The 22,739-nt window shown below is 49.8% G+C and overlaps 1 protein-coding gene across 5 annotated transcripts in view; it reads left to right on the top strand.

Annotated features, from left to right (window-relative positions):
- LRRK1 (leucine rich repeat kinase 1) overlaps positions 1–22,739 on the top strand; it is a 133,216-nt gene that overhangs the window by 73,084 nt on the left and 37,393 nt on the right. For all 5 annotated transcript variants that reach the window (XM_045448806.1, XM_045448807.1, XM_045448810.1 and 2 more), the window contains 10 exons: positions 6,540–6,766; positions 7,993–8,120; positions 8,257–8,420; positions 9,240–9,377; positions 12,000–12,112; positions 13,199–13,275; positions 18,590–18,719; positions 19,377–19,489; positions 19,922–20,136; positions 22,184–22,348. In XM_045448806.1, the coding sequence (XP_045304762.1) occupies positions 6,540–6,766; positions 7,993–8,120; positions 8,257–8,420; positions 9,240–9,377; positions 12,000–12,112; positions 13,199–13,275; positions 18,590–18,719; positions 19,377–19,489; positions 19,922–20,136; positions 22,184–22,348 (1,470 nt within the window). The remainder of the gene's footprint in view (positions 1–6,539; positions 6,767–7,992; positions 8,121–8,256; positions 8,421–9,239; positions 9,378–11,999; positions 12,113–13,198; positions 13,276–18,589; positions 18,720–19,376; positions 19,490–19,921; positions 20,137–22,183; positions 22,349–22,739) is intronic.

Below are 22,739 nucleotides of genomic sequence, written 5' to 3' on the forward strand. Positions count from 1 at the left end.
TTTTCTTCCACCAATAAAGGTTGCACTGACATAAAAGCAACCATAAGTGATATCATTGTGGTCCACTGGCTCTCTCACCGTGACATTTTATGTCCGGTGGCTTTAAGAAGGATTGTGTAAAGGCGGGTAACTGGACCGCAGCCTCCACTACGGGACAAGGAGGTTTTTCATACACACAGAAGCACCCCAAACATCACTATCCGTATTGAGCCATGCCCTTACATACACCTAGTCCTTCTTGATTCGATTCTAATCACTACCACTGTCCCAGGAAATATGTTTCTGAGCCATCACACTGTGCCTCCTGGAAGAGTAGCACTTCCTTCTCTTTGGCCCGAAATTTGAAGGGTTCGTGATTGAGGACAAACGGGAACACGTATCCGTCTGTGTGCTCTGGAGTGGGGGTGCCTTAACCACAGTGCTGGTGAATTGGAGGGGGGGTTCTCCGCATCCAGCTGTCTTTGATTTTGTGATTCCGCGTGCATGGATTTCATTATGCAATTGCTGGCTTCTGTCCCCCAGAACCTTGTTTATTGTGATCCTTCCCGGACTAAACACAAGTAAGTAATGAAGGCTTCGGGGCTTACCCGGCTCCGTTTCCATGTGACGTGTACTATTATCTTCTTAACTCTGCGTGGGTTAGACTCCTTTCACTGTTCCGTAAACGCTTGGGCACCCTACAGTGTTTGTGCGCCCAAATAACTTTTGTAAATGAAAGTTTTCACACCAACCCAAGACCAGGTAGAAGTCTCACACATTTATTTGCAGCTCCCAAGCCCAGAAATCTTTTCACAAGGATGTTTATATTCTGAGTGTGTTTTCCTGTTTTCAGACTTCTGCTTTTTCTGACTTCTCTGGGAGCTTGACTTTAACAGATTTCAACCCTGCAGAAGCTCTGGCGGGTGTAAGACCCAGAAAGAGCTAAATATTAGGAACTGGCAGCATCTGCTTCCCCCTCTTCCTCATGTCTGGGGAATTCAATGGCACACAGCCACTCACTTGTTACTGATGATTTTCTTCTGCTAGAACAGTGCCCCCAAAAAGAAGCACGTGTGGTTTCACTACAAGTGTTCTTTCGTGGCTGTGTGGTCAGCATCACCTGCTCATAGTCCATGAAGATCAAGAAACCCATGAGTTAGGGGCACCTGGGTGGCTCAGTTGGTTGAGCGTCCGACTTCAGCTCAGGTCATGATCTCATGGTTCATGAGTTCGAGCCCCTCATCAGGCTCTGTGCTGATAGCTCAGAGCCTGGAGACTGCTTTGGATTCTGTGTCCCCCCCCCCCCCGCCTTTCCCCTGCTCATGCTCATGCTCTGTCTCTCAAAAGTGAATAAACATTAAAAAAAAGAAAAAAGAAACCCATGAGTCAGGGCGACCAGATGCATATTTAACACACACACACACACACACACACACACACACACACACACACACTTCTGTCCTTTAAACCATAATCTCCCTGCGCCTTGGTTCCATTTGGTAAGCCATTTCTCTCATCTGCCCCAGTGCTCACAGAATGGCTTACACGTCACAGTACTCAAGCAAACGTGGCTAAATGTACAAACGCAAGTGAAGCAAGGTGGTATCCCTGTCACGTAACTGGAGGCGATGCAGACCCTGGTTGGGGATGAGGAAGGCAGTCCTTGCACTGAAGCTTGCACAAGTAGGATGTAGACAGGAGCTAAGAGGACTGTGAATTCCAGGGGAGAGAAACCGGAGCAGGGTGCAGAGCCAGGAGGAGGTTTCTTGCCCCCTTCATCGTAGTGGCAGAGCAGAGTGTGAAGGCAGAGGCCGGCCAGCCAGGCCTGCAGAAACTTGGTCCTTGAGTGACCTCATGACACCCACCATCAACAGGAGGCCAGTTTTCAGGAAGAAGCTTTTACAAAAAATGTCAGCGCCCACAATGTGTTTGCCACAGTGTCCAAGTGTTACCAAACAACGCACGTTCCAGGGGGACTATCAGCAGCCCCAGAAGCCCTTTGGCAGATGGGACAGTCAGTTACTGACAGCGAGGCCACACTCCCTTGGTCCCCACAGCCTACCTAGGAATTTCAGTGTTGGGTCCACTTTCTGAGCCATGTGGTTCATTCATGAACAGGCTGTTGCTGTGCTTTAATTGGCGCTTTATCCTTGGCCTTGAATCCTCTGCTCTTGGGAGCATGCCCATCCCCCAACTTCTTCTACCTACAACAAATTATTAACTCCACAAACCCTCTGCCAAGAGGAGCGCAAAGGGCAAGCAGAGGGCAGGTAGGAGACAGGGAGGTGTAAAGCTGGAAAGAGGCTGGGGAGACTGGCAGTGTGGGGCTGCCCAGGGAAGGAGCTCGGATGTCCTGCTGCATTCAGGCGGGGGGTGTGGGGAGCCTGAAAGGTTCTGAGCAGACCTTGACATCTTAGGATGATCGATCTGGTTAGAGGTGTGAATATGGATTGGACTGCGGTTCTCGGTGGTTTGATTCTTGTCAGTGCACAAACATTTATTTAGTGTCTGCTACATTCTAGGCATGCTGTTGACCTTCAGAGACTGTCAGTCAAGGCTCTGCAGGGAGGTGCACTCGGACCAGGCTCTGGACAGGCCACACCCGCTGGGGCATAGGAGATGACCCTTGGTTTGAGTTAGCACAGTACGAAATCAGCGGGCAAGTTCATATAAAGGGAGTTGAGCCAGACCGAGCCCACGATGGTATTCACATCCACCACGACTTGCCCAAGACCCCCACCTGGAGGGGCTCAGACACAGGGCTCAGAGTCTCCTGAGGTCAAGTCCCTGCTCTTCATGTACTTACAAGCTGCAGCTCTGGACTCCCAGAACGTGCAGGAGATGCCGGAGGGAGATTGCCATTGTGGGGAAAGAACACCTAAGCTCATCCGCCAAGGATGTCTAATGCATTTGTAGCATAAGTGGTTCGTGTCACAGTAATATTCTGATGCATTTCTCATTTTCATTTACTTTTGATGGTCTTATAGTTTTATGTATGAGACTTTCAATAGACACCTAAGATTTATTGTTAAAAATCAAACCCAAATCAGCCTCCTTGTCAGCTTACATTTGGCTGCCGTTTCCATTCCATTGCATTCCATACGCCATTTCCATTGCCGTATCAAGTCCAATCCGCTTGATATTGATTGACCAGAATGGCCACACAGGATGAGTGGAGAGTCAGACTACAATCTGGGCCCTCTTGGCTTTGTGTCCAGCTGTCTGGGCCTGGGACCTGTGTGTGTCTCCAAGAACCCAGGAAGAGGAGGCAGCCAGGCCCTTGGAGGGCCTTCTTTGACTTGACATTGCAAAAAACCTGACACAGTGACCTTCCTGCCAGCCTGCTCCTGGGTTGGCTGTCTTCCTTATCCCAAGGCTCCCAGTAGGAGAACACTGTCCTTCGAAGCACACGAGCCAGACAGAATCCTGGGTCCAGAAGTGACTTAGACATCATCAGGTCCAAACCGCTTATTTAACAGATGAAAGCCAATAATAGCCAGATGAAGGGTGATACAGTTAGGAATTATGGAAAGATTAGGGAGAAGCGCATGTGGCTGGATTTGAAATGAAGGCATCAGGAGGGACTCCTGTGTAACACAGAGCAGTGTTGGATCAGTAGGCTGAGAAGCAGTGACACCCCAGTAGCAGTGGGTACACCTAACACCAGATCTTGGTTTCTAAATACCATTTTCTGCTAAAGGGAATCGGGGCTGATTCCAGGGCTGGGGCTTGGAAAGCACCAGAAGAGACTGGAGCACCTTATCTTGCCAGGAAGTAAGGAAGTGCCCAAAACATGTAGGGACATGTCAGAGGAACACAGGAGCCCCCTTGATGGGACTCCCACTGGCCAAACTGGGGATGATCTGAGCAGCAAAAGAAATAATGATAATAGTAATGACAATACTTTGAGTAAAAAAAGAATCCATGAGTCCATAGTGATACTTAAAAGGAGAGGGAGACACCCTTCTGCACAGAAGAATGCCAAGTAACAAGTGTAGAAAGAATGATCATTTTAGAAAAATCACTGTTTTGCAACCATCAGTGTACTAACTGAGTCAGGCCAGGGTCAACAGTGGATACTGAAATCAGTGGATGAAATGATGTAGGAACACAAGATACTCACTAGTCTCAGAGTATCACCCCACAGCTTGCTCATTAGTCACAAAGAGCAAAATGTACCTTTATAAAGGAGGGATCTGACGGACACAACCTTCAACAAGAGGTCAGGCCCGGCATCACCAATAGGGGAATAACCTGACATCGGTTGCCCTCGCATGAGGTCCAATTAGTAGGGCTCATCATTGTCTGAGATTTTTGCCAAAAATGCTTCACTTGAATCTCAACATTGGGAAACAATTGAGTAGATTCAGATTATGGGGTATTCTATGAGACAACTGGAATGACTTGAAAAATTGCAATGCCAATGTTGGAAAAGACATAAAAAGCCATGAGGATTCTTCTAGCTTAAAGAAGAGTAAAGGGACCTGACCAATAAATTCAGTGTGTGATTCTTGATGGGATCCTGGATCAGGACATAAAATAATTATAAAAGACATGTCTGGGACGGCTGGGACTGTTTGAATGTGGACTGTGGATTTGATAATATCGTATCGATTTCATTCCTTGAAAATGATAAATAATGGAGGTCACCTAGGAAAATATTCTTGTTCTTCAGAGATACATGCTGAAGTATTTAGGGGTTAAGTGTCCTGATGGCGCTAATTTACTTGGAAATGATTCTGCAAAAAATGAAAAGTGTCTGTGGAGAAAAAGGAGAGAAAGCAAAATGTGGCAACAGAGTAACAGTGGTATCTAGGGGCAGGGCATTTTAGGGGTGCTCACTGTGTCCAAGTTCAGCTTTTCTGCAGTTCTGAACTTTTTCAAAATAAAAAATTGTGGGGGGAACAGTAATGACAATAGAAACAGCAATAGAATGACTTGTCTTTTTTTAAAAATCAGCTGCAGTTAAAACTCCATTCTTTTGTCCTGAAATCCAGTATGCCATCACCTGTCCCTCTTCATCCACGTGAATGGAGAGAGAGATAAGACAGAGACACAGTCCTTCATCCCCTGGTTCAAAGACCAGAGTTTTGAGAGGGCGTGATAGAGTGACCCTTTCCAATCCTAGCAGCTCAGCTAAGGAGATAAAGACGACACACTATCACCATCTAGTGGCCACATAAGCAGTCTGCTGCTGCCAATTTTGAAAGCAAACTTTACCCCAAGTTATTACTGGTCTTTCCCGCCATGGGCTTGGTGAATACATTTTCCCATCTGCCAAGCCCTGGTTTTTGTCCCTCTAATTTTCTCATACGCCTTTCCAGCTGCTTTGGAGAAACAAGCCCAGAAGCTGATTTCCTCCTCCCACCCCCCCCCCGAAACTTAACGGAGCCCCAAATTCTTTGATAATCCAGAAGAAAGAGAAAAGCCCTGTTCGTGCGTACTTAACCAGATCTCTTTTTACCAGATCTCTTTTTACCACCACACACCAGCAAGCTTCTGGCCTTTCTGACTCTGCCTTGTGGAAACAAAAACTAACCCAATGAGGAAAGCAAAGGCGATTTATTCAGAGCTTGCTGTAGGAAGGGAGTCAACTATGTTTGCTTGTGTTTTGGCAGAAGAGTGAGAAAGCTTTATAGTGGGGAAAAGGGAAAGCCTTGGGTGTTTCCCAACTGGAGCCTCTCAATGGGAAAGCTGGAGGCAGCTAAATAGAAGCGGGGCACGGGGGGGGGGGGGGGGGGGGGCGGTGTTCTACATATTTGGTTGGGGGAGCATTTTGGCTTTCTCTGGTTGGTTTAAGTTGGACATAGGGCCAAAGACTAGTGAAGCTGTCCATTATGAGTCAAGCCCTGGCGATTTGAGTTCAACTGTTCCAGAAGCTATTGTGTAGCTTCCTGGATTGATGTTAGCCATGGAGGCTTGGCTTCCTATGAGTCTGGCTTAGAACAGGCTGGCTTCCTGGGCTGGTTACTACAGATAAGGGGGTTAGTTTTCTGGGCAGGTTGCTGCTTGTGTGTCAAAGTTCCATTTTTTACATATGGCCTGGCCATTGTGTATTCAGTCTCTTGCTCTCTCTCTCTGTCTCTCTCTCTCTCTTTCTCTCTCAGCAAGCCCATCCACAAAGCACCCAACATGGGGCCTGCCATGTTGCCGGCAGCAGCATCTCTAATCACAGGGAAGAGGCCCCTGGAGGGAGGTCAGAAGACCTTCAGCCTTCTGCTCCAGTCTGGGGAGGTTCCTCTAAGTGTGGGTGGCCTCCCCCCTGTACACAGCAGGTGCCATTCCTGCTGATTCCTGCCCTGTGAGAGGTAACGCTTGCTCCCTCTAGAGGCCGGAGAGTGAGGTGGAGTCTTGCAGAGATTACCTGTGAGACACAGGTACAGATGGGAACAGGTACGTCCCCAGTGCCAGCTACAAGTCAGCCAAGATCCTGACGTCCAGGGACTCCAGCCGAGATGAACAGACAGACTCACACATGTATAAACCATTGCTTTATCCCAAGCCTATGTTGGCCGTGGGCTCACCATCCGTGGGTGCTTTTCTCCTTTCTCCAAATCCAGGCGCTGCGTGTGAAATGGTCCCATCTCAAGTTGCCCTGGGTGGATCTAGACTGGCTCATAGACATCTCCTGCCAGATCACAGAGCTGGACCTTTCTGCCAATTGCCTGTCTTCCCTCCCCTCCGTCATCCCCTGGGGACTCATCAACCTCCGGAAGCTGAACCTCTCCAACAACCACCTGGGGGAGCTGCCTGGCGTGCAGTCATCGGATGAAATCATCTGTTCCAGGTGGGCACTTGGCCCACCCAGGCCCCCAGAGTGGGGATGGGGACCTCCGCACCCAGCCGCCACCACTGCCCTCCTCCTACACGTGCTCCCTAAGTGTCCTTTGTGGTTTTGAAAACAAACTCTCAGGAATGGGAGAGAAGTTCTGCCTGCCCTTATACAAGCTCTGAGGAATAAGGCCTCCCCGCTTTTTGGGGTGAACGCAGAGAAGTCTAGAGGGGCGGTTTGTCCGGCCCACATTTATACTCCCACTGGTGGCCACGCAGACCTGCCTGCCTGAGACATCCAGTCTTGGTCTCGCACACAGGAATCAGAGGATGCTGAAATACTCCTGGCTGGTGCAAAGCTTTTATTCCACCTCCCAGGGAAAGTTAAGTGAGAAAGACATCATAGAAAGAATTAACAGCAGGTGGATAGTGTGGGCAACTCCTGGTCTCCTTTTGCGGGGTGGGGGGGGGGGAGAGCGTGGGAACAGGCCTGCACCTTCCCCCTGCAGCACATGGATGCACTGGTGATACCTACCTGCAAAGCCCCATCTTCCGAAGGACCTGAGCCTTAGAGCTAAGGCTCTAAGCAAAGTTAAGGGAGAATGTTGCAAAGAGCATAGGGTCAGACATAACCCATGAGGAAGAAGGCTGCACACAAACATTTAATTTTTTTAATGTTTATTTATTTTTGAGAGAGAGGGAGAGACAGAGCGTGAACAGGGTGGGGAGCAGAGAGATAGGGAGACAGAATCCGAAGCAGGCTCCAGGCTCTGAGCCATCAGCACAGAGCCCAACGCAGGGCTCGAACTCACAAGCCGTGAGATCATGACCTGAGCTGAAGTCGGACGCTTAACTGACTGAGCCACCCAGGTGCCCCAACTGCACACAAACATTTAAAGGTCAAGTGCCATCTGAGCGGGGGTCCCTTACCAGGTTCCAGATGCCTAAAAGCACCACCCTGTGGCCTTCCAGGAACTTTCAGGACACCAGCTTCTTTTGCTATCATATAGTGAGAAAGGTTTGCAACCCTATGAGTCAGTGAGACCACGGCCCACCAAAGAGACAGTTGATTTTCTTTGTCTACACAGTTAATGCAATGAATACAAATCCTACTCTGCATTTTCAACCCACACTCTTTAGCTTGGTGCGAGGGGAAAAGAGAAATACGTGTGCAGAGACACGGAACCTTGATGCTTTACCTCTTTGTTCTGATGCCTTGCCTTCCTTCTTCCCCAACCACAGGCTCCTGGAAATTGACATCTCCAGCAATAAATTGCCCCATCTCCCACCAGGATTCTTGCACCTCTTAAAACTCCAAAAATTGACAGCTTCAAAAAACTACTTGGAAAAGTTGTTTGAAGAAGAAAGTGGTAGGTTGGATCATCAGTAACCTGACTTACTTTGTTGTGGTGTACTTCTTGATAGGACCTTTTTTGTTTGTTTGTTTGTTTGTTTGTTTGTTTGTTTGTTTTTTACTGATGCATTTATTTATTTATTTTCCCCTAGCCACTAACTGGATCGGTTTGCGGAAGCTGCAGGAACTCGACATCTCTAACAATAAATTGACGGAACTCCCTGCCGTTTTCCTTCATTCTTTCAAGTCACTCAGTTATCTGAATGTCTCCAGAAATAACCTGAAGGTGTTTCCAGATGCCTGGGCCTGCCCTTTGGTTAGTATTGTGCCAGAAGCTGGTCATTACCCAGGGCTCTCTCAGTGCGCTCACTTGCGCCCCCTGGGTGGCCACACTGGGTAGTAGCACTGCCGTCCCCCTCTTACCCTCAGTGTCCCTCAAGAGCATCCAGCTCCTGAGTGTCTCAGGCAGGTGACTCACGTGAGAGCCAGCGCCTGGCTCCGGGCTTGAGGTTCACACCATGACGCCCATAGGACTTTCCACAGTCACAGCTCACATGTCCGGTGTAGGAAGACTTCTGCCCCAGAATGGGGGCACAGTTCCTTTCAGATAGCTGTGAAATCAGAATAAAGAAGCAGAAATCATCTGCCTCCACAGCACTGCCAATTAAATGGTGGTTTTGCTTCTTGGGAAGTTTGCTTGTTAAAACAGATGGAATACCATAAAGAATATTTATGTTTTATTGCCATTGGTTTTGAACCAAGAAATTCTCTGTCACTAGCATTAACATTCTGGTGGAAACATATGTGTGTGGGAAACGGTTCCTCTCTGGAGCATGGTCCTGAATGATGCCATTATTTCCAAGGACAATGGGCCAGATGTTCTGGAATGAAGGGAAAGGACTATGAGCCACCTTTGTCTCCCTCAGGAAACCATTCCCGTCCCTTTCTTGGGGCAAAAGGACAGGAAAACGGAACAATAACAGTTTGTAGCGTCTTGACTCCGTTGCACTTATGACAGAAGCTTATTGTAGCATTCTGATTTTTAATATCAGGTTTGGAAACGGTCTTTCTCCTAGGCCCCCCGGCACTTGACAAGCTAACTAATGTCTCATTCTCTTTCTTGTCGAACTCTTAGAAATGTTGTAGAGCATCCAAAAATGCCCTGGAATCTCTACCAGACAAAATGGCTGTCTTTTGGAAAAACCACCTCAGGGATGTGGATTTCTCAGAAAACGCTCTCAAAGAAGTCCCCCTGGGGCTTTTCCAGCTCGATGTGAGTCGAACAGGCCCTCTATTTCTCATTTTCAGCCTTTGTGAGGAAATCGCTCCACATTGCAGCGCAATCCACATGCTTCTCCTGAGCTTCTGAGACCAAAAACAAAAAATGTTGAGCTGTCAAAAATGTGCATGTTTATGAGCAAAGATTGGGAGGAAGTGAGCCAAATGAAAACAGCTATGTGAAGGGGAAGGGGGAGCGTGGGGTTTTATCCACCAGGACTCTGCAGGGTTGAAACTTGTAAGCACAGCCCAGCAGCCCTCTGTCTGACCTGCTCTGGCTCTGTCCTTCCCGCCCCCGCCCCCCGGGGCCCACTGAGGCCCGTGTGCAGAGCGGAGGGAGCACTGTAGGCGGGGCCTTATTGCCCCCCCACCCCCCACCCCTGTCTCCCTCCCCAGCTGGAATTCCTGAGAGTTAGAAGCTTCTTTGGATGTGAATTCAGGAAAGTGCCTTTTGCCACAGTCCCGAGTCCCCCCGCCCCACCCAACCCACCAACACGGGCTGCTTTCTTATCTTGGGGTATATGCAGACCTGTTCCCCCCACTTGAATGGGAGCCCCTAAAGGCCTAGAGCACAGATCATATTCATCCCTTGGCTCTGGGTCCCGCCCCAGATTGGGGCTGACGAGTGTTGCTGGAAGGCATCAGGGCAGCCCTGGGCAGAGGGCACAGGCCGCGGCCCCCAGTCCTGCCGCACCCGCTACCTGGGCCCCCACAGGTTCTCCTGCAGGGACAAGTGAAGCTTCCCCCCATGTTCAGGGACCCCAAAAGGGCCAGGAGGACACCTTGCATCTGTGTGTTCTCAGGGAGGATGGGCATTGAGTCTCAAGCCCCAAGGTGTGCATGTTTCAATGGGGACAGAAGTCACTGCTACCCCCAGAGGGGCCCCAGGCCATAGGCTCGGTCCACCGCCCCAGCTCCGCCCTTGGGGAGAGCACCTGAATCAGCCCCCAGCTCTGGGTCCATTTCTTCCTACCAGCAGCTTGCCGACTCGGTTTTCTGGTTCCTAGTGGGGCCAGAAGCCACAAATCAGGAGGGAAAGAACTCTGTCTGGGACCTTACTGCTCGGCCCCGGAGGAATTCATGTTTGCTTGCTGTCTTCCCCTCCCAGTGGGGGTACTGGGAGGCCCTGTACAACTTTCGGTGACAAGCTGGTTGTGACGGTGGGGGTGGCATGGACCCCCTTTGACAAGGGAAGAGGCAAGTGCATGGAGTAAGGAGTTCAAAGCAGGCAGCCTGTTCACACTGCTGAGCCACCACCGTAGAGGACAGGATAGTCGGTGTCCCCAGTGGTGGCATCAAGAAAGGTCACAATATGGGGCGCCTGGGTGGCTCAGTCAGTTAAGTGTCTGACTTTGGCTCAGGTCATGGTCTGGCAGTTCATGAGTTCAAGCCCCACATCGGGATCTGTGCTGACAGCCCAGAGTCTGGAGCCTGCTTTGGATTCTGTGACTCCCTCGCTCTCTGCCCCTCCCCCGCTTGTACTTTCTCTCTCTCTCTCTCTCTCTCTCTCTCTCTCTCTCTCAATCTCTCTCAAAAGTAAACGTTAAAAAAAAACTTTAAAACATAAAAACCTAAAAAAAAAAGGTCACAATCTGCCCCCTGTACTCCCAAGTAAAACACGTTACAAGTCCAAGGGTAGAGTTGGTGCCCCTCTGTAACTGGTGGGTGGACAGAGGGCCAAGGGCCGGGTAGTCACCAGGGGGCACCGCAGGCACACGGGTGGTGCCAGGCACCTGGCCAGCAGAGGTCACCCAGCTGGGGCAGATGACCCTCTGTGTCCCTGCCACCCTGCCCCTGCCAGGGACATCACCTGAGGAGGTCACAGGAGGCAGGGGGGCCCAGCACTGTGCAGCAGCCCCCTCCCCTGGGGTGTGATGCCTCGGCCTCCAGGACCCTCAGCATTGGCTGCTGTTCCCAGGACGGGGCCCTGAGTAACTGTTACTCTTAAGAGGGCCCAGCGCTGAGAAGCACTTGGACTCCTTTCAGCCTGAAATGAACTGCCTCCCATTGATCTGGAGGGAAGGATAGTGTATAAACTGTCCCATGTGCTGTATCTGATACAATTTCATGAGTTTTTTGTTTTTTGTTTTTTGTTTTTTTGTTTGTTTGTTTTTTTTGTGGGGCTCCATCCCACAACCGTGAGATCGTGATCTGTGCCAAAATCAAGAGTCGGACACTCAGGGCGCCTAAGTGTCTGACTCTTGACTTCAGCACGAGTTATGATCTCACGGTTCGTGAGTTAGAGCCTGGCATCAAGCCCTGTGCAGGCAGCCCTGAGCCTTCTTGGGATTCTCTCTCTCTGTTTTCCTGTCTCTCTGCCCCTCCCTCACTCTCTCTCTCTCTCAAAATAAATAAATAAAGTTACAAAATTAAAAAAGAGTCGAACGCTGAGCTGACTGAGCCACCCAGGTGCCCCAATATAATTCCGAGTTCTAAGAGACTATGAAGCCCCACACTATTGGAATCTTTGCTAAAGTGAATCCGTTACAATCATTTGTGCATTTTGTCAGGCACATGACCTGTCTCTTCAGTTTCTGCTTCCTTTGGTGTTTGATGGTACCTTTGACTCTCTCTCTCTCTCTCTGTCTCTCTCTCTCTCTGTCTCTCTCCTTCCCAGGCCCTCATGTTCCTGAGGTTACAGGGCAACCAGCTCATGGTGCTGCCACCTCAAGATAAGTGGACCTGTAGACAACTTAAAACCCTGGATCTCTCCAAAAACCAATTTGGCAAGTAAGCATGGGGTCTCCTTACCCTGGCGAGCTCAAAAATGTGCGTGTAACCACAGTCAAGCCGACCCTTGGCTTGGTGCCTTCCTTGGTGTGTTAGGGCCGCCATAACAAAGTACCTCAGGCTGGGGGGCTCAAACAACAGACTTTTATTTCCTCATGGCTCTGGAGACTGGGAGTCTGAGATTAGGGTGCCAGCAAGGTTGCTTTCTCCTGTGGCCTCTCCCCTTGGCCTGAATATAACTACCTTTTCCCTGTGTCTCGCATGGTCTCCCTGTGTCCTAATCTCCACTTTCTTAGAAGGACACCAGTCAGACTGGATCAGAGTCCATTTGTATGACCTCATTGTAACTCGTGCACCTCTTTAAAGACCCCGCCTCCAAATACAGTCACATTCTGAGGTCCTGGGGGTTAGGACTTCAAAACATAATTTGGAAGAAAGGGGCACAACTCACCCAAAACAGTGTCCTGCCATCTCTAAGTTTTAAAGGCTCCAGGAGACTCTTCTCGTGTCAACCTAACCTGTCATTCTGTTCCAAAATTTTGGCCAAACACTAGCCAAAATGAGCATCCAATGAATAAAAATCACTCCCAAAGCCCTCTAATAAAACAGGAAAATCTGAGGATGAGCACAGCTGGTCCTTGGGGCCCTAGAGACCAGACTCCCAATTTCATTTGCTGAAGTCCACTTCTTAGCAGAATTTACCCCACAAAGAGAGCCCCCCACTCCTGTGAGAATGTGTAATATGGAACAGCCACTGGAAAAGGCCTTCCTGCCAGGCACAGAAACGCTCACATCTGCCTCAAATGGAGAAGCTCAAGAAAGGAAATCATCATTGATCATGCCAGTGTTTGATCACCTCCTTTAGAGGTTTTTTTCCCCCAAAGACTTGTGAACATCACTAGTGCAATTAGCGGTCAGGGGCTATGGGTGCTTACATAGCAGCTGCAGGGGAGCCCAAACATCCTGCTGATAGACTTTTCTCCCTTATCTCTGCATGGCTGGGCGTTGTATAATCACAGCAAAATAGTAATGTCTTTGTCATGCTTTCCTCAAAATCTGACCTTTTTTTGTTTTTGGCCCCGGCAGAAATGAAGACGGACTTAAAACAAAGCGTATTTCCTTTTTCACCACCAGAGGGCGCCAGCGTTCTGGGACGGAGACAGGTGTGTAAGGCGGTGCGGGCAGAAGCTGGGCGGGTGTTCCCTGCTCCACCACCGGGGGTCGCCCTTGCATGGGGCTTTTCTCTCCCCGTTTGGCCTGCAAGTATCCTGAAGTCCCCTCTCCTGCTTGCGGTCCGATGAGACTGGTAGCTGCTGTGTGGGTGGGTCTGCCATGAGCGAGCACCGCCCTAGATATGGTGCATGTGTTAGAGCCTTTCTTGAAAGCCCACAGCAAAGGGGCGCCTGGGTGGCGCAGTCGGTTAAGCGTCCGACTTCAGCCAGGTCACGATCTCGTGGTCCGTGAGTTCGAGCCCCGCGTCGGGCTCTGGGCTGATGGCTCAGAGCCTGGAGCCTGTTTCCGATTCTGTGTCTCCCTCTCTTTCTGCCCCTCCCCCGTTCATGCTCTGTCTCTCTCTGTCCCAAAAATAAAATAAACGTTGGAAAAAAAAAAAAGAAAGCCCACAGCATGAGGTATGGATTGGGGTTCCCCATTTTGCAGGTGAGGAAACTGAGGCTTCCACCGTCTTGCATTCAGCTCAAGCTTCCATAACAAAGCATCACAGACTGGGCGGCTTAGACAATGGAAATTTATGTTCTTACGGTTCTGGAGGCTGGCAGTCTGAGATCAGGGTGCCAGCATAGTCGGCTCCTTGTGAGAGCCTTCTTGCTGTGTTCTCGCAAAGACCGACCGACAGACCGAGCCCGCCGGTGTCTCTTCTTTTGAGGGTATTAATCCCATCGTGGGACCCTACCTTCATGACCTCATCTAAACCTAATTACCTCCCAAAGGCTCCAACTCCAAGTATCATCACTCTGGGTGTTAGGGCTTCAACATATGAAGGGAGAAAGACAGTTCAGTCTGTAGCACCTGGCTGATATGCCCAGGTCACATGGCTGCTCGGTGACAACCAGCTTTCAGCCCAGCACTGTGGGACTCCAGCCCCAAGGTTGGGAAGGGCAGCACTGTGAAGTCCTTACTGCCACACGGTAGCATCCACGGGAAGTCCACGTGGGCACACAGTCACCCCACCCCCACCCCCGCATGCTATCCTGGCCAGCCTGAGACTCTGTGGGGGGCTTAGGGTCTTCCCCCAAACTCATCAGGAACAGAATTTTTCTTAGAGTATTTTTACTGGTCTTAAAACCAGGCCAGTTCAGCAGACAATATTCCAGGAAAACAAATTTTTCTGGTTTCATTTTGTCTTCTGTGAGGTATGGGGGAAGGTGTGAACGTGTCCCTGGAGCTATTCAGCCGGCCCTTTTCTTTTTAACCTGAAAACTAAGACTTCTAAACCCAGCAGGGGTCACAGAAATATCCCTCAGGATGCTGTCCCGTAGAACCGGAACCAATATTTAGGTCATTTGAAATGTAACACAATGTTCTTCTTTGGCTCAATTTATGTTGGCAAGTGCTCTTTCAGTACAGATGGTGTAAGATGGGGACGAGAAATGCCAGAGGCCAAGACATATTGCAGGCATGACCCAAATGGTCTGTTCACCTGTTACGCCTTTTGATGAACTGATATGTTCAGTATATATATGGATATATATAGCACACACATATGAGTGTGTGTATTTACATATGATTGAAAAAGTAACATGTCAGCAGTGGAACAGACCTAAGTAAATATAGGAATTCAGTATATGACAAAGGTGGAATTTCAATTTGGTAGGGAAAAAATGTTTTATCGTTTTAATAAATACTGTGGTGTAACTGCCTGTCCAGTTGGAAGGGGAAAAATCACAAGGCTGGAGTCTCTTCCTTATATCAACTACGAAAATTTCCATGTGGATTTCAGATTTACAGATAAAAGAAAAAGAAAACAAGAAGCATTTAAGAGAATATATGTATAATCTGGGAGTGGAGAAGACCTTTAAAAACTAGGCGGGAAACCCAGAAGTCTTTAGAAAAGGACCAAAATCTTGGGCTTTGTAGAAATATGAAAGCTTTGTTTGGTAAAAGGCATCATAAACCAAGTCAAAATGCAAACAGACAAGAAATGTTTGCAACACAAATTGTTGCAACATAAACTGGCTTAAGTCCTAATATACAAAGACTGCTTACAAATTGTTTTTTCTTGTAAAGACAAACCAATAGGACAAAACAAACAAACAAACAAAAAAAAAAAAAAAAACAGGGAGGGCAATGGATATAAACAGTTTGCAGAAAAGGAAGTCCAAATGGCCCCTGTAACAAATGATGAGGCCTCGAACCAACTACTGGGGACACACAATTAGGAATTTCATAACCGGTCCTTTTTTAAAAAGTTTTTTAACGTTTTATTCATTTTTGAAAGACAGAGTGCAAGCAGGGGGAGGGGCCGAGAGAGAGAGAGAGAGACACAGAATCTGAAGCAGGCTCCAGGCTCCAAGCCGTCAGCACAGAGCCTGATGCGGGGCTTGAACTCACAAACCATGAGATCATGACCTGAGCGGAAGTCAGACGCTCAACCGACTGAGCCACTCAGGCGCCCCTCATAACCGGTCCTTCTTAAAATGAAGGGCCTTGGGGGTCGCCTGGGTGGCTCAGTCGGTTGAGCGTCCAACTTCGCTCAGGTCATGATCTCACGGTCCATGGGTTCGAGCCCCGCGTCGGGCTCTGGGCTGACAGCTCAGAGCCTGGAGCCTCTTTTGGATTCTGTGTCTCCCTCTTTCTCTGACCCTCCCCTATTCATGCTCTCTCTCTCTCTCTGTCTCAAAAATAAATAAATGTTAAAAAAAAAAATTAAAAAAAAAAAAAAATGAAGGGCCTTGGGACTTTGGAAATTGAGTCCAGACATAAGGATTTCACTTGGAAGGAAAGAGGAACACACTCTTTCTTCTTGTCGATGCCCAAACGGGATGATAACACACGAGAAGTGTAGCGGAGGTGGATCTCAGTCATGTTTCCATTGCTGCGGGTTGAGCCTCGTACTTCATGAGTGGATTAGAAAGGTGTCTCCGGTTTAGAAATGTAGGCCGCGCAGAAGGAGGTAGGCCCAACGCTGAGTGGGACCAGACACTCCCTCATGAGGCTACCAGAACGCAAGGCCAAAGGCACGCATGAGCAGCGTAACTGGAGCGTGCACCATTCTGGAAAATGACCTTGCCGGTGGCCCCTCAGGAGCCTGTCTGGGGAGCGAGGTGAGGGGGGCCACACAGCTTGGCAGTTTCCCTGGCAGAGGTGGGCCAGGGCATCAGCACACGACAAAGTCCACTTGAGTTCCTAACTTTCGACTTGTGAGTTGAGGCTCACACCTGGGATTGCAAATTCTCCCTCGGTGGGGCGATTCTCTCGGGGCTGTTGATCCTTGGGTGAGGAATTATCTATAAAAGATAACTTATTTGCAGAAGGAGAGTAGAATTCCGAGGAGATTTATGTACGTTCAAGTAGTCATGTTTGTGTGGCGGCCTTGTCCAAAAATAATTTGGACAGCCGTTTTTACGGTAAAATTCAGACCAGCGGAGTCATAAATTACTTATGAATAAATAATTACAGTTCATAAATACCTCGAGCTGTGCTCGCGCAGCCCCGTTTCCATAGTTTCTGCACTGGGCCGAGAACTCTCTGACAGGTGCTGTCTCTGTTTGCAGTGGTAATTGCTTGTTCCCTCCGTCCGTTACTTAGAGAGGCTTCATAAACACCGAGGTCAAACTGGAAAATCAGGACGCACAGAGGCCAGGTGTTGAGAACGTTCTCTGGGTAGAAAGGGAGCCTTTCTTATCGTGCGTGTGTTGCGGCAGTTTGAAGTTGATCATTCTTTTTCACTGGGGGGACAAAAAGAAAGTCCTTTTGAGCATCTTCCTATGTCCAAATCCATTTTTTTTAGAAAGCGTGTTACACCTTTATTTCTAAAGGAGCCCCTTCACTGAGTCCCCTCCCTGTGGCTGCTAGCTGGGTCGGTTTTCCGGGCGCTGCTTTCAGTATTCTGTTATCGTCTCTCCCGGAACATTCTCTGATGCCAGGTTACCCCCATTAGCATTGATACCTCGGCTACATGTGTGGAGGAGAGCCAGAGGACAGGGAGGAAGTTGTGATCAAGGACAGCGGAAAGTCGCTCGGCCCAACAAAAGAATCCCAGCTTCTCTATCTCGCTTGGCTGGCAGAGGGCCGGAGAAGAGGGCTTTGGGCCAGTCTTTTATCTTGAGTTCTCAGAGCTGGAGCTGAAAGGGACCCTTGGGGGCCTGCAGTCCTGGCCCCCTCTGTGCCTGACCAGGGAGGATAAGGCACTTCAGAGATTCTGCTAGAAACCTAAGCCTCTCATCCCCATCAGAGTGCGAGCACAAGCTCCCTGCCACGGTCTTTCTCCGCCCCCACCCTCCGGTGCCCCTGGAAAGAGCACATGTGACATGATTTTAATGGGAATCTCCTAATTAGCCTAATTAATGAAATCACTGAAATACTAGAGAGCTGGCTAATTTTTCAGAGAATGCCATCTTAGGAAGCCTAAAAACTGAGCCCATCGTATTATTTTCTAGTTGCCTGGCTCTTTCTTAACTGGAGAGGTAATTCATGTCCCCAGTAAACAGAATTTTTGAACAGTGCTGAAGGTATGGAATGAATATCCAGCCTCCTAGTCATCCCCTTCCCCAGAGACAACCACGGAATTTGCTGTGTCTCTGGTAACGGATATGTTTGTGTCTAACATACTTGTAGAACACGTACGTGCATACATGCCTGTGTGTATCCACATGCCTATAGCAGCACGTAAAATGCACGCACATGGGTGGTGTGTGTGCATACGCCTATAATATCATATAGCACACTTATATACCTGTGTGCCTGTGTAGTGTGCACATAAACAGCATCAGATAGTATATCCATGCGCATATACCGCACATACATGTAACACATTCATGTAAATGCATGAGTGTGTTTGCTCACATGCCTGCACACGTTTTGGTGGGTCACAAGTTAAGCCTTCTAGATGCCTGATGCCACCTCCTTGCTTTTCAGTTCACCAATAGCTCGTGAGTATCACTTCATACCCACACATGTAGACCTGTCCCATGCTTTGTAATAGTTGAATACTATCCTATTATTCATTAGCTACCCCCTTTTGGGGCAGACATGTAAGCCATCTTTTGTCTTTGCTGTTACAAACAGTGTGCCATCGAGTGTCCTGTCTTTGCATCTTTGCCACACGGGCAAGGGCATCTGTAGGACCATTCCCTCGAATTAGAATCCCTGGGTCAGTCAGATGGGCACCTCATTCAGATTGCCTTGGCCAAAATACCCTCCAGAGGATGCACCATTTTGTATGGCCACCTGGCCCCCAGGCTGTGACAGTCCAGAATTATCTGCAAATATCCAGTCTGCTTTGCCATTTCTTTGCAGCCGGTGTGCTGGAATTTCCGGCCTTCCTAAGTGAGTCTTTGGAAGTCCTTTGTCTGAACGACAATCATCTGGATGCAGTCCCTCCCTCGGTTTGCCTACTGAAGAGCTTATCAGAACTCTACTTGGGAAAGTGAGTACCCAGCCAGAGCAGCTGCACTGGCCCTTCTGGCCCGGGGAGGCAGAGTGTCCTGTAACCCATCTGAGGACACAGACACGGGGAAAGAGAAGCCATCTATGTACCAGGAAGCAGCAGGCGGACTTTGAGAACCGGGCTTAGTCAAAGAGTCGGGGTGGGGGGTGAGGGTGGGGGGAAGGCTGGGCAGTGACGCCATGATGCATCGTTTGCTACTTGACTCAGTCGTAATGAAAAGCATCCTTCCATTTACTGGATACCTACTGCCAGGTGCTGCTGGGGGGTTCAGACAGTGTGCAAAACAACGAAAATATGAAAAAAAAAAGTTCAGGTTATGTTGCCTTTTTGAGAAGAGATACTAGTAATCTGTATGGATCATCGTAATACATAGAAGAGAGGCGGACGTTGGGAGTGGAAATCCAGTTCTAAGCCACAGGGCTTTGCAGAAGACAGGGCTCCCATTTGTACTGCTGGCTTCCCAGGGAGAACGGCTTTGGAATTACTATATAAATGGGAGGCGAGAAAGCAGGGGCCCATGATGTCAGGCTTGGGGTGCGGGCCCCAGAGGCTGACAGGCTGCTGTGTGTGTGTGCACATGTGTGTGTTCTCCCACGGTGTGTGTGTGTGTGTGTGTGTGTGTGTGCGTGCCCTCAGCAATCCTGGCCTCCGAGAGCTCCCTCCTGAGCTGGGGCAGCTGGGCAACCTTTGGCAGTTGGACATTGAAGACCTGAACATCAGCAACGTGCCCACGGAGATCAGAAAGGAAGGTAGGGCTTCCTCAGCACCGCCCCCTGGGAAAGATGACTCAAGTCCACTTGTTAAGGACCTTGGGGTGGAAGCTGCTGGGTGTCCCATGGAGCCCAACTGCGGGCTCCCATGGTTGGGAAGGTGCTGTAAAATTACCCAGAAAGTGATAGTTGCTGGGCACTGTGGTATTGCGATTGACCACATGATAAAAGTATCTTTGGTTCTGTGGGCAGGAAGGATTTTGTCTGGACGCCTTGACTTTTGGACTCCACTTTTGGGATGATTAGTATCACACCTTTTCCCCATCAAACCCAATACTGCTCTCCACTTGCCCCATTAGAACATGTGCAAAGTGTTCCTTCAAGACAGGATGTTGTTTCCCAAGGGCCGTGAGCATGTTCTCGTCTATACGTCCACCGTGTGTACTTTCCCCGCTCTGTGATTTTGCATAGGCCCCAAAGCGATGTTGTCTTACCTGCGCGCTCAGCTGCGGAAAGCAGAGAAGTGCAAGCTGATGAAAATGATCATCGTGGGTCCTCCGCGCCAGGGCAAGTCCACCCTCCTGGAGATCTTACAGACGGGGAGGGCCCCCCAGGTGGTGCACAGCGAGGCCACCATCAGGACCACCAAGTGGGAGCTCCAGAGGCCAGCTGGCTCGAGAGCCAAGGTCAAGGATGTTCGGTGTGCAGAGTCCCCCATGGGTGGGAGGGAGTTTTCCCTGGCACCTTCTGTCTCCTCTCCAGAGAGCCTGGGATTTTCACAGCCTGGTGTCTGGGGCCCAGGATATTTACAGGGGCCGCTGTGTGCTGTTTCAAAGTTCCTGCCAAGGGCCAGTGAATAATTTCTTAATATGACTTCATAGTTCTGTTACGGTTAAGTTGAGGCTTCGGGCCAGTGGTTTGGCCGTCCGTTAGATTTCTTTGATGAGCTTTTGAAGGCAGCAGTGGCCAGGCTCTGCCCTTCCTGGCTCTAAGGATTACAATTCAAATGGTCTGGGGTAGCTGCCCCCCAGAGCTGAGAGCAAACTGCTACCATAGACAGTGAGACCCAGCAGCACCTGCCCCTCGCGGGGAGGCTGAGAACCCACCCCCTGGAATGAATGCACTGTCCTGCCTAACACCTGCTTCCACCCCAAGTTCCGAAAAGTCTAGTTTTCAAGCCCCTATGTGGTGAACCTGTTAATCATCTTGTTTTGCGTTCAGCGTGAGACAAAGGAAAATGAAACTTGCCTCGCACTGGAATCAGAGAAGAGAGCCTGTAGAGGAATGCAGGGGTAGAATATCCCAGAATATAGAACGCTGGGAGCAACAGCTCAGGGGAGAACACACCCCTGGAATGCCTCCCTTACCTGTCGCAGTATTTGTAGGCACACAGAACCACACAGGGACCCAGGTGCAGGGAGGCTGTTTGGGGAAAACCGAGGGGCCTTGGGGCCAGAGGCTGCAGGATTACCCGCTCCCTCCCCCAGCCCCAGCCCCCAGCACAGTGCCAACTAGAGACAACAATGTTTTGTTGCAGGATCTTTTATACAAAATCACTTTCCAAGTCGGAAATTCCGGTTCGGGTCGTTAAGCATTTAGGCTGTACATTTTAGCAGACTCAGAAACCAGTCCTCTAAAGGGCAGAGCCCCGCCTTTTAATGCCATAACAGTCAAATAATACCAGCCCCACCACAACCCCCCAAAAGGCCCCAGGAGTGAATCTAACTACCCTGTGTCCAAAGGTTCTCTAAAGCCCCCAGGATCTCTGGATTCTCTCCTGGTTTTGTAAGCAAAACTACTCAATATCACTTTCTCCCAGCTATTCTTTAGCAAATGATTGTCTGACATCTGGGGGGTGAATTGCAGTTTCCATTTTTCCTGTCCTTTGGCCCCCACTTCCTTTCTGCCGTTATTATCATTTCCCCTCCTTTAGTGGAAGGACAACCACCTGATGTTTCAGACGCCGAGCCCCGTAACGCCCTGTGTGTCTGGGCCTTCTGCCAGTTTAGAACAGCTGCCCGTTTTCATTTCTTTGCAAAAGCAGGTCAGCACGCCTTGTCTTGGAGGCCAAAATGCAGCATCTTGGAAATGATTCTTTGCTACAGAAAACTGCAATCTTAGCTGGCGGGGCCAGACTCTTAGCTCATAGAACGATAGAGAAACCACCGTTTACACAGCCTTTCCCGGCAGCACTACAGCTAATCTTTTGTTTGATTCCCACGTCGGGGAAGTTTCCCATCATCCTTGGTGGGCGCTGCCCTCTGGCCTACTCAAGTCCGGAGGCCGGAGGCCCGTCTCCTTGGCCTCGCCCTTGCACAGATGGAGGTTAAGCCTTGGCGTGGGCGCTGACGTCACCACCGGGGTTCCCTCCAGCAGGATGTCTCCTAACTGTCTGCAGCAGAGACAGAGGCAGGACAGAGCCCCCAGTGTTCGGCAGATACAGGTGGACACGAACGGGAGGCAGCCATCCAGGAAGGCCTGCCCTCCCTCCTACCCCCCGGGCTCTGTCAGGGGTAGATAGATGCTTCCAGAAGTCCACCTCCGCACTGCTGGGCCCCTTTCCCTCCCTTGGGTCACTTGCTTCCTGAGACAAACAGCAGGACGGGCAAAGCCCTTCCACTGCTGGGCCGTTTTTAGGCCCCAATCCCAGCATTTGAAGTGATCAGTTATCCCGATAACTGTACAGCCTTGGTTCCTAAATGCCTCCTGTCGCTGCCCTTGTTGCTCAAGCAGGTTGAGTCCGTGGAATTCACCGTCTGGGACATCGGTGGCCCCGCCAGCATGGCCACTGTCAATCAGTGCTTCTTCACAGACAAGGCCCTGTATGTGGTGGTCTGGAACCTGGCGCTGGGGGAGGAGGCCGTGGCCAACCTCCAGTTCTGGCTGCTCAACATCGAGGTGAGGAGATGCCAGCCAGCCCTGCGGTTGCCAGTCCTCAGAGTGTCACAGGGGTCCACCACTTCTCTGAAGCATCCCCCTTCACTGAGGGAAAAAAAGAGAACAGAAAAGAAATGGTCAGGGAGAAACACTTTGCATTTGGGCTGGTTTTCGGAGGACCCAGGATCCTAGGTCACAGTGAAACACTTCACAACCATCCTGAGCCAGGGGCACCTGGGTGGTTCAGTCGGCTAAGCACCCGACTCTTGATTTCAGCTCAGGTCACGATCTCATGGTCGTGAGATTGAGCCCTGCATCAGGCTCTCTGCTGAGCGTGGAGCCTGCTTGGAATTCTCTCTGTCTCTCTCTGTCCCTCCCCTGCTCGTGCTCTCTCTCTCACTCTCTAAAAAGA

The sequence above is a fragment of the Leopardus geoffroyi genome, chromosome B3 (genome assembly GCF_018350155.1).
Source record: "Leopardus geoffroyi isolate Oge1 chromosome B3, O.geoffroyi_Oge1_pat1.0, whole genome shotgun sequence".
NCBI classification, from domain to species: domain Eukaryota; kingdom Metazoa; phylum Chordata; class Mammalia; order Carnivora; family Felidae; genus Leopardus; species Leopardus geoffroyi.